Below are 12056 nucleotides of genomic sequence, written 5' to 3'. Positions count from 1 at the left end.
GAAGATGATTATATTTTCACAATATTTAAATCTGAGCTGGTGCTGTACTCGATCGCACTGAGCCTTCATTCCAGCCACAGCGCTCATTATTCGTGAGATTACATGATTTCTGACCTTCTAGCTTCATCTCTCTCTTTCACTTCTCTTTATCTCTCTATCTTGAACGCTCTCTCACACGAGACAAAAGCCACGCTGAGACTGTTTTCACTCTAAATTATTAATGGCAAACGTTGGTCTGAAAAGAAATCAGTCTGGAGCACAGGTGTCTGTGACCGTGACAGCTACCATGGATCTAAATCACATACATGCACACCCTGCTCAATAAGTGAGCTGAGGTGTATTTACTCACCTCCCATGCTGCCTTGCTGTTTCGGCCAGCATCGATAGGCGCGGTCTGCTCTCGCTCTCTGCGTATCCATCGCTCTCTCCCCTCCCTCTTCTCCACCCACCCTCATTTACGCTCAGCCCAGTGTGGACCTCTCTCACCAGGGGCTGCTCTCTCCACTCCATCTCTCTCCTCCTGGCTGCATATTTTACCTCCTCCTCTGTCCTTGTCAAACTGTCTGGCACACGAGGCAGAGGTTCCACCTAAAGGGGATCAATTTGCACTGGATTTGAGTGGAGAGGTGAGGTGAGCGTCTTGTCTTCCCCGCCACAGCGGAGGTGAGGGTTTAGACCGGGGAGCATCACTGATGCAGGTTACATCCTGTGAAGCGGCGACGGGACAGCCTCAGGAGAGAAGAACCCATGTGCGCGCCTGGATGCGCTTTGTGTTGTAAGCAGAGACCGAGAGCGGGGAGGCAGAAGGCAGCAACAGAGGGAGGGGATCGTTTAGCAGGAGGCGCCCGAGTCACAGGCGTTTGGGGGAGGTGGGCTTGGGGTCTGCGGGGAGTGTTTTAAAAGTGAAAGGAGGAGTGGGGGGGTGGGGGGGGGGGTGGTCTGCTCTGCTCTCAGATCAAAGAACTGGAAGGAGGATTGCTTTCTGCACAGTCTGAAGAGTCGCAGAGAGACTGGGGAGTCACAGGCTCTCCAGGGATTGTGGCATTACAATTAGAGACCAGAGGCTGTCTGCTGCACTGACTGTGAGATAGAGGGAGGTGGTTAAGGACAGAGTGGGAGGACCAGTCGAAGGACTTCATCCGGACAGAGGTGAGCTCGCCTCCTGAGTGAAGACTCCAAATAAGAGGAAGAAGACAACGAAGAGAGTCCCTCCAGGAAATTGGCGACATTCCCCTTTCACAAGAATCTATAAGGAGGATCCCGCCATGGCCGTCCAACTCATGCCTGAATCAGCCGTGTGTTTGCTCATGGTAAGTCTCGGACGGGTATAGTATCGTCAAACGCTGTCTACTGTCTGTCTTTGTTTCTTTCTCTCATCACTCTCTCCTCATGGCAAAATATGCATGCAGCCACCAGCACAGGAACAGAGCTTTCATCTCATTAAAAAGGATGTCGAGTGTTTGCTCCTCCCCTTTACTACCATCCACAAGCCCCAAAATCCTCAAATAACTTCCTTGTGAGGCTCTAAAGCCGCTTTTCCCCGTACCAAAGAAACGGCTGTCTCTTCCATCCAACTCAGGAAACTGCAGCTTTTGTCTAACTCCTCCACGTGTTCGACTAATGCAGTGAAGTGTGGGAGAAATCCCACACAGACTACTGCAGGCATTGGGATGCGGCATTAACGTCATGTCTGTGCATGTCGGAGACAGATGTCATTTATTCACAATCTTATTATACGGATGCGGAAATGGTATTTGTGCGCGGTGCATGTAAATTAGTTGCTAAAGGGATGTGTGTGTATGTGTGTGTGTGTGTGTGTGTGTGTGTGTATGTGTGTGTGTGTGCGTGTGTGTGTGACATCAGCATGCAGTCATTTCCCATCTTCAAGACTGAATCAATTAAATTACACACTGTAGCGAAAACAGTTTTTCTGCAGCCCATGACAGAGGATTTGTAGCATGTTGTTAGAGCCAGACCCTCGCTGACATGAAACAGATTGGCGTGGTTTGGCCTGGTTCAGATCTGGCCACGGACAGTGGTGAAAAAAAAAAAAACTACAGGCAGAAATCCATAGAAGTCCTTTCTGTCCCCTGTCCGGCCGCACGGTGACACAATGGCAAATGTGGCTTTGCTGCATGTGTAGAATACAGATAAGGCATGGAGCCTTCTTATGATGCAGCTCCAATGAATTGAAAGTAGACCCCTGTATGCAGGGTGACTTTGTATGAGAGATCTTGTTCTGCTCATTCTCATTCTATGGCGTTGGCATTCTGCGGTCCCAGGGGGAGTCATGCATCGCCGCACTACCTGCTATCTCCACCTGTCAAGGCTGTCTGTTACTATGGCGATAGGCCATGCACCTCACTCGGGGGAGAGGCGGCGGTAAAAAGGAGCAGAGTGGGTGAAGAGTGCATCAGATGATGGACGTGGCGTCGGGAGAAAGGAGAAAAGGGAAATGTGAGTGATGAGGGCAGGAACAGAAGGCAAAGCAGTCAGAAAAGGAGGAGGAAGTGAAAGTGGGCTTTTAGCTCCACAGAAAGTCACATGTGACAAATATTATCACCTTCACAAATGGTCCCCTCCAAAATAGCCTCATTCTTCAAGAGGTTTTTTTTATTTTTTATCTTGGCATAAAGACAAAAATGGATTAATCTGCGGGTGTCCCTTGATTCCATTTTACACTGTCTGTGCATATGTTAGCATTAGCATAGAGGGCGTTCCCTTACAAGTGCTCTTACTGTCGTAGCTGACAGCATGTGCTGTCTGTCAACCCAGCTTGCACGGGGGGGAAAAAGCATACTTTTTACCATCACTTTCTTCCATTCATGATCACACTCATCTACAACTTTCTCACCATTCAGAAAACACTTCAATATGGACATCGCTGGCTCTATTGGTGTTTTTCTTTGGTACACATTCATGGCTGTTGAGCTCACCAAGGTTGAGGAATAAAATGACTTAAATCTGGTCCGTGTTGAACTTTTCATTTAAATACAGGCTGAACAAGATCGACGCAGGATAACTCATTTCAGAGCTCAGTGATTTGTTCGTAAAATCCATGGCATTCGTATTCACGCTGACAAGTTCAGAGCTTGAACCTATCTTAATAATTAATGGGAGTTTATGCAGTTAGCGCGTGTGTGTGTGAGTCAATATTAATATTGATCATGCTTCCTGCCTCTGTCTGTATTAATATTTCAGGTGAATGAGTGATTATCTCCTGTAGTAATTACAATGAGGTGCTTTAATGAGAATAATTTGCACTGACAGAACAACAAATAACCCACATAAAACATTCAAACAACAACAAATAACCCACATAAAACATTCAAACAACAACAAATAACCTACATAAAACATTCAAACAAATAATCTTCATGGAGATTCACTCGCCAAGGTCAAGCTAAATTTGGCAGGAAGTAGCCTCATTCAATTACAACAAACAGGACAAATACTGGGCTGGGGAGGGGGGACTATTGTATAAAAATGGTGGCTCGTATCCTAGTATTGCTATGAATAGGTTAGATCAGTAAAATACTATGACTGGTAGGAAAAATAAGGATGAATGAGTCTCAGGAGAATTATATTATGACTATTTTTAATCTATCTATCTATCTATCTATCTATCTATCTATCTATCTATCTATCTATCTATCTATCTATCTATCTATCTATCTATCTATCTATCTATCTATCTATCTATCTATCTATCTATCTATCTATCTATCTATCTATCTATCTATCTATCTATCTATCTATCTATACTGTACCATAGGGTGGATTTAATAGAGCATCTCTCTCTCTGTTTCTGTCTCTCTCTCTCTGTCTCTGTCTCTCTCTCTCTCTCTCTCTGTCTGTCTGCTGGTGGGTTTCTGTTTTAGTGAAATGATGAAGAGATCAATAACAAGTCTGTCTCCTGCTAAAACACAGGGACTTGCTGCCATCTGATATTGGAGATGATCACAAACTAGATGGGATCATTTCACCTCAATGGAATTTGCTACAGCTTTACTGGTGAGATCTCTATCACGGCTTTATCCTTCCCCTACACTGAAACGGACTGAAATATATGATGACTTGAATGTATTTCCTTTTGCGCTTCAATCTAATGTGGGCTCAGGGAAGAGCAGTTATCTCCAAGATGCATAGACCTTGAGGGGTGCCCCGATGTACATCATTGAAATGCCAACAAAGTCAAATGAAATATGGGTTTTATAAAGAGGCAATTTAGACTTGCACCTTTTGATGAGCATAAGGGGCAACAGCAGTGACACAGACTATCCAATATTACAGGCTTCCTTCTGATGGTTTCGTTTTTTGATGCAGCTAATCCAGGAATTATCATAAATTGAACACATGCTGATGTCACATAGAATCATAATTTGAGACGGAGATGAATCTGTCAAAATGGGAATAAAACATATCTCAATGTTCTTGCTCTGGCTCATCTTGTTTTATTTTTTGCAGATCTCTTGTTCTGTCAAAGTCTTATTCAAAATGCAGAGTCAATCAATGTGCATTTTGCTCTCCGTTACACGGACCCCAGTGTTCACACTGCTGAGAGAAAGCAGGGCAAGCGGGTATCTTGACACACACAGAAGCTAAGTGGATTATCTTCATATTGCTGGAGGGTCCTGCTCTGCACAGCGTGGGGGGAACAGCAGCTTCCTCTGTGATACAGCAGTGCACATGTTAGCGCTCCGCTGTCTGCTTCCTGCATGAAACATGCCCTGGTGTGGTCGATGACATCACCTGCCAAAGCAATTAATAGAGCATGTGTGTGGCTTGAACTTTGCCTGTTGTGAAGTCATGTTGGTGATCTGTCATCTTGGGTACCAGCTATATATAACCACTCAGAAAGAGAAGCAAACTAAAAACAAAGATCTTCCGCTGCCCTTCATGTTGGCGTCCGTGTCTCTTCATTACTTCCCCTCATTCAATTATCCCGTCACTGAGGATGGCGGCCAGATGACTGAGTGTGATCAAGCCAGGGGATTCATTCAGTGCTAATCAAATCACTGCTCTATGCCTGAGCGTGTGTGTGTGTGTGTGTGTGTACAGTTGTGTGCATTAACTTGTGTCAGAATTAGTGCTTATCCCTTAAAAACGTGACACAATGAAACATGACCTACTCCCAGTGTTGGAGATTATTTTCACAAAATATGATTATTATCGTAGTTTCCGTTGTGATCAGTTGCACGCTACGATAGAGCAGCCAGTGAACACATGGAGGAGGCTTGAACAGTATGGGGGAGGGTTAGCAGAATGACATCATACTGAGATAATTGATTACTGCCCTGTAACAATGGCAGAGGGGGAGAGGCAGAAAACATTTTGTGTAAGTGTGTGTGTGTGTGTATTTACTGTAACTGTGGAAATTGTGGTGCATTTTGTTGGAGCAAACACACGGTTCCAACAAATCATCTCATAATATTTCCATCGCATTCAAATGCTATGAATCAACACTTTGAAATCCACAGCAAGGTGTACAAAAACAACGTACACATTTACAACACACAGCTTTATCTGCGGTTTTAGAAAGTAGCTGAATCTGGAGGTTCTGCTGCAGAACCGGTTTACACCTTGTTATGGGTGATTAGTGGGTTATGAATGAGAAGCACAGGCACAGATGGCATTTCATTGTTTTTTTCTTCTACTGACGCAGGGACCCTGCCACTTCATATAGTCTTCCAAGAAAGCCTTGTGCTCGTTCTTTCTCTCCGCTTCCCTATTTTGCTTATTTGTACAGTGCTAGTTTCTCTACAGTAACTTAAAAATACTTCAAATAAGAATAATTTCCCAGTTAATAATTTTCCTAAAGCTGCTGCAGTCTGACTGCAGGACAGTCATGCTTGAGTGATGTGAGCTGGCTCTGCTGATGTCAGCTAAAGCTCGCTAGTTACTGCAGAGGGAAATACACACTTTTACATTAGCACTTTGAGATCTTTCTTAATCATGAAAAGTGCATTACAAATAAAATGTATTATTATTATTATTATTAGAAGAAGAAGAATGCCTTTTACACACCTCATCATGCTAGGTGGGTTCAAGCTGTTGTTTCTCTTCAGACAATGGAATTGAAGGAAAAAGGAAAGGACAGGAAAATAGAATATATATGCATTATAGGCCTACATATATATAAAATTTAAAAGAATACAACCATTGTGTACTTATCTAAAGATATATAGCGATGACCAAATATTCAATACAGAAATAGTAAAGCTCATGTCACTGCAACAGCCAAGATCTAAAGATTGGATATCGCTTCTCGATAATAATCTACCTCTTTAGGACAAATTCATTAAATTTGTGTTGGATGTTTCTCTTGTTTTTTTGTTTTTTTTTGCTTCATTGAGTCAACATGTCACCTTTAAATCTACCCACAATCCACGTCTCAGTGTAACAACCACATGGAAACGCACACTTGTATAACTGCTGGAAGTCATTTTGAGGTGCATATATTGTTTCCATTTCATACAAGTTATGGGTGATTAGTTAATTATAAATGAGAATATCACTCTCTGCCAGTTTAGTCTTGTGCTACTGCAGAAAAGCAGTGCACTTCTATTTCTGCTCTTCCACTTCCCTTTTTGCCCATTTGACCAATGCTAGTTTCTCTTTAATAAACCAAAAGATATTAAATGTTTCCAACTGAAGCTGCAGTCTGACGGCAGAAGTAATACATAGCACAGGCATATCTAGCCCGTTTTCAGGGGTGCCTTAGCACCCCTAAATTGAGTCCCAGCACCCCTAAAAAATATTGCATATGTGAATGCAATATAAAAAAATAACAGTCATGTTTAAACATGGTAAAAAAACATGGTTTACTTAATATTTTAACAACAACAACAATACAACAGACCTCCCCCTCCCCCCAACCACGTCATGGTATGATCCACTTTCTCTTCCACCTGCCCCATTCACCCCGTTATACCTCATTATCTTTTCACGTTAATACAATTTACCAAAATACCGCTAAAATGTACAGTTGTTTAAGGGAACATGTTGGGATCATTGGGTGCTCGGCACCCCTAAAGTTCCTAGAATCACCACTGCTAGCTGGTTCTACTTTGCTTTACTTTACACTATTTTTACCTAGATAGTAAAATGACCCGGAAGGAAGTTAGGCTTCAACTAATGGGTTAAACACTTTAAATTATATATGTGTCTGTCTCAAACAAAAGTAGCGGGACTGGTGTATAAAACAGAGGCTGTTGACGACTAAAGTCGTCGCGGCTAACATGCTAGCTAACATCAAGCGGAGACAGAGCGACGTCATCACCATCACCGGATCCTGCGCACTGGAGTGCTGTTTCTGGCCTCTAGAAACATGTAAGTCCAATATTTATTTTTCTTCGAGCTTCCGTTTAGTTTCGTCCAACTCCCGAGAAAAATAATTTGCCTTCAGCTTGCTAGCTTAAGTTGCTAGACATTCTCACCAGCTAACGGTGGCTAGCTAGTAACTGTTTGCTGCTAGCTGTTGTTGAACTATTTCTAAGCAAGAGGTTGAAAAAAATGCCCCATAGAGCAGCAGAGATGGTGATAATGCGTTGTCTGTTCCTTGTTATGGCGTCTACGTGTATGAACTGTAATGTAATGTTTGATTTAATGTTAAATAATTTGATTGCTGTGGGTTTGTGCTGTTATTACATCATTAGCTGCTTCAAGGTTGAATTTAAAACCGGCTGCTGAGTCCACAAAGTCATGGTCACAGCTCAGGTTTGATATTGATTGGAGCTTTGATTCTCCCGTGTCAGCTTTGAAAGTTGTCCATGATCACACTATTGATCGGCCTGTCTAGGATGAAACACCATCAAGACATTCTGCTTTAGGCTGGATTTGGTTGTAACATTTGTTCATTACAGATAAACATTTAATTTAATTTAAAAACGATTTAATAAATTGCTAAGAATTTCACTTTTTTTTCCAGAGGGAGAGAAGGAGAAAACATGTTCATGCGAGAGAAAGAGAGTAAACAAGAGGCCAAATGAGAGAAATGGTTCTCAGCTCTCACCACATACATAAATGTATAAGGGTGTGTGTGTGTGTGTGTGTGTGTGTGTGTGTGTGAGAGAGAGAGAGAGAAAGAGAGAGAGAGGGAGAGACCACAGCATCTCATTAAATCATCTGAGCTATTTACACTGCAGTCTGTTTAAGGACTATTGATGAGCTGCAGAGGTGAAGGCGCCGCAATTCTAATTGACTTCACCCAAGTATCTGCCCGCTCAGCTGTGGTCGTGTGTGTGTGTTTGTGTAGGGGAAGGTCTCAGGTGTGAATACGTGAAGTGTATGCGTTGTGTTTGTGTGCACAGCGCATCCCTTCCTGCATGTTAATGCGTATTGCAGTGGAGTGTGCTGTGAGCCATGAACTGAGCTTATCTCGTGTAGGTGGTGTGACGAAGGGGTTAATGAATCAGCCATTACCGAGCAGGACTTGACCCAGCATGTGCACCCTGGCAGATGCTCATCAAAGCCTGTCAGTGAATCCCTGTCCCTCCGCCTTCATCCTGATGTTTATTATGGCTCTCCATCGCTGTCCTGGGTACCTCTGGTGCAGTGACACGTGCTGAAATTGCTGAGATGAAACCAGGCTCGCTAATGATGTGATTCTTGGGTCGATGTGGTGTATGGGTTTTTTTGCATAAACATGGGCTGAGATGTGTAATTGCATTCACTGTACGATAGATGGCACATCATTGATTGAACAGCGGCACGAGAAGGAGCCGCATCTTTCTTTCCTTCTCGCCCACACACACTCCTTCTTTTACACAAAACCGTTCGCTCACACATGACCTGCAGTCAATCAATGCTTGCAGACCAAGCAGAGAAAAATGTTTAGTAGAGATTCCTGCAGCGACTTTTGGAGAGTCCCATCTTATTTATAGTTGGCTGGCATAATATTGCCCACGGCAGAGCCCACATATGACATTTATCTGATGGCTGTCCCCTTTAGAAGGTCAAGCTGCTGTAGAAATAAACCTTTCAGGGTAGATAAATGTGGGTTTTCTGCTTGGTGTTGCAGCATCACAACACAATAAGCTCAGTGTGTTCCAGTTTAATCAATCATGGCTGAATGTGAGCCAAGCCTCTGGGTATGGTATATTTGCTCTGCATTTACCAGCAGAGGAGGTCAGTTAGTGCTTTTTGTGTGTGGTTGTGGATCTCATTTCTTCCCTTTGATCTATATGTGAACTGTCTGCAAACAAATATGTTATGAATTTAGGTAGTGGAAAAAAATGATGGTTTGGGTTCCCATTTTTTTTTTCTTTTTTTTCTGCTTATCTGCTGCCTGCTAGATTTAATTTAATGAATACATAAATTATTTTCCAGGGCAATGGCAGTGTCACATTTGCAAGGTGCCACCTGTCATGTGTGCCAGGCTGCAGGTTTTAGGGAGGGGCGGCAGGGTGGCATGAGAGGAGGGGAGTAGCAGAGGCACCAGGCGGTCTGATTGGCTCACCATCTGTCTCTGGGACTGAGCAGATGTCTGAGTAGAAAGACCAATCTCTATTTGCTTGCAAGTTCACGTTCTCTCCCCTCGCATGCATTTTTTCTGCTGTAAATGCATGCATATGTGTATGGGCGTGTATAATTTTGTGTGTGCACTACACTGCGCACGCTTCTGACATTTCACACTCTGGTTGACACAGGTCCCAGAGGGACTGATTGTCCTCCATATGGAGTGAGTTAACAGAGAACAGGTCTTTGTCATAATGAAGAGCTGTCTTGTTAGCAGCACTTAAAGGGTAGACAGCCAGGGAAGCCAAAACCTGTGAAACACTTTCCGTATTTGCAGTATTCAACCTTCTTTAAAACAACAAAAATATGAATCAAAATAATAAGTAGAGAGAAGGGCTTTGTTTTAATACCTTACTCACCCTGTCACATCACCCTGTCTTGAACCAGGGATCCACTATCCATTTTATGATGCGCCTATTTAACAATATAATACAAAAAAATCCTGCCTCACACAGTGGGTGGAGTTAGATACACACAAACCTGTGAGATGAACATGTGCATTTTGCTGATTCCTCTTTTTTTAATGAGCTACTGAGCCAGACATGGTGTGAATCATAGACAAAAATAAAAACCCCAGACAAGAAAGGAAGGAAGGGCCAGAGCACATGAATTAATAGCATAGGTCGTGCAATAATGGTTTAATATTATTTGTTTTTTCATTGAGTTAATGCACCTCTTTGCAATGGAGATTAGGTAAAGTGCCAGCATACACATTTTTAAATGATATTGTATTTAACAATGACAGTGTCTAAACAGTAGATGGGGGAGATGCTGCTCTGTGGGGTTGAGACCACACACAGGCTGTGTGTGTTGTTAAGCAAATGCAGTAAAGTCTATCATAGATCATACATTTTTTCATACATTTATACAACTTTTCAATTTTTTTTCTTTCCACATTTTCTATAAGTAAGGAATTGGTTTGAATGATTTGAAGGAAAAATTCTCATTATATTTAAATCTAAAATGATGCATCGTGATACATTTAGAAACATTTAATAATCAAATCGTGACCCTCTGAATCGTAATTGAATCGAATCATGAGGTGACGATTCCCACCACCAGTTTTCACGCTGGTACTGGTAGAGACACAATGACCACACACCATTCTCTCTCTCCATTTGGCACACTCTTTGTTCACCTGGAACACCCTGCCAGTCATAATGTCAAACTTAAATTTCAACTATCCACTCTGACTCCTCACACGGGCAAATACATGTTGCACAATTGTTCAAATTAGCAATCGGAGATAAAAGGGCCACAGGTGAGCTCTTCTGTTTTGGAGCAAGGGATGGTGATTTTAAATATGGAAGTGGTTCCACTTTGAAACATGATAGCAGAGCTGTGACAGGATTTAGAAAAGAAGGGGGGGTATTACTACCACGCACATTTTACAGATGATTCACTGTGGAGCAATGGCAGGCTGAAGATGATGAAAGAGAAAGACATGCAATAAACCGTTCATTGTAGCATGTAGTGTCTCTTGTCTGCCTCTAGAGGGAGATGAAGACCATTGAATCAGATCTTATTAAAGCCCTTGTACTACCCATAAGGAAAGAGTAAAATGTGCTCATTGGTGCATTTAATGATGGCCGGCGCATTTTACAAGATGTATTGGATCCCTGGGGATTGCAGGAGGTGTAGTGTGTCTGTGTGTGTTCTGCCTTGTCCTTTGAATGACATTTCTTCAGGTGGTCTGAGCACAGTTGCTTAGTTAAAACATGTAACCCCTGCAGGTATGAGCAGGTCAGGGAGCAGGAAGGTCAACAGTGGATGCTTCTCCACAGCATGTACTCTAAATGGCAAACCCCCCATTGGTCTGTTCGCATGCACACGCACTCACACACACACACACACACACACACACACACACACACACACACACACACACACACACACACAGGGGTAAAAGTAGTTCACAATTGGTACTATACTATTAAATTAAGTCTGTTTTTTGGCCCAGTAAATGCAGATGGGTGTTGCTAATAGGCTGACAAGGCTGATACTATGACTGATTGATGACTGATATCAGGCTGCTGCTCAAACCATTACACAACCTTAGCTACACTCATTCCCCTCTGTAATGCATAATATATTATCCAGCAGACACACCAGCCAGCAGACCAAGTATTGCTTCAAAGCCTCATCCTGTCTAAGCATATGCAACCAATTTCTTTACCAGATCCTGTTACAAAATGATTCAAATAAATTCTGACTTCTCGCCATTAGCAGAGATTTCCCCTGTCAACAAAATTTGGTACAAATTAAGTGTATGCAGTGTATACTTTAGTAGAGCTCAGCCTACCTGTTTTAACCACCATTCACTGCCATTCATGTTGAAACGGTGTGTAAAAACACTCTACGGGACTGTTAAATCACTGGGTTTAGGTAATGACTGCATTATTTATTTGATCTAAGATAACTGCATTACTGCCATTAAAATGTGCTTATTGATATCAAACACCTCTGCGTCCCAAACTAGAAGCAGGTGCTGGGTACACTTCTTATTGATGACTGGGTGCTTCCAGTTTACGTAAGTG

At 42.7% G+C, this 12056-nt stretch overlaps 1 protein-coding gene across 2 annotated transcripts in view; it reads left to right on the top strand.

Annotated features, from left to right (window-relative positions):
* The first annotated feature begins 1200 nt into the window (after positions 1 to 1200).
* The window catches only part of frmd4a (FERM domain containing 4A), a 96437-nt gene continuing 85581 nt past the window's right edge, over positions 1201 to 12056 (top strand). For both annotated transcript variants that reach the window (XM_084018463.1, XM_084018462.1), the window contains exon 1: positions 1201 to 1310. In XM_084018463.1, the coding sequence (XP_083874589.1) occupies positions 1266 to 1310 (45 nt within the window). In that variant the 5' untranslated portion in view covers positions 1201 to 1265. The remainder of the gene's footprint in view (positions 1311 to 12056) is intronic.

The sequence above is a fragment of the Eutrigla gurnardus genome (assembly GCF_963514095.1).
Source record: "Eutrigla gurnardus genome assembly, chromosome: 9".
In the NCBI taxonomy this organism is placed as follows: Eukaryota; Metazoa; Chordata; class Actinopteri; order Perciformes; family Triglidae; genus Eutrigla; species Eutrigla gurnardus.
This window is presented reverse-complemented; position numbering and strand designations above follow the sequence as displayed.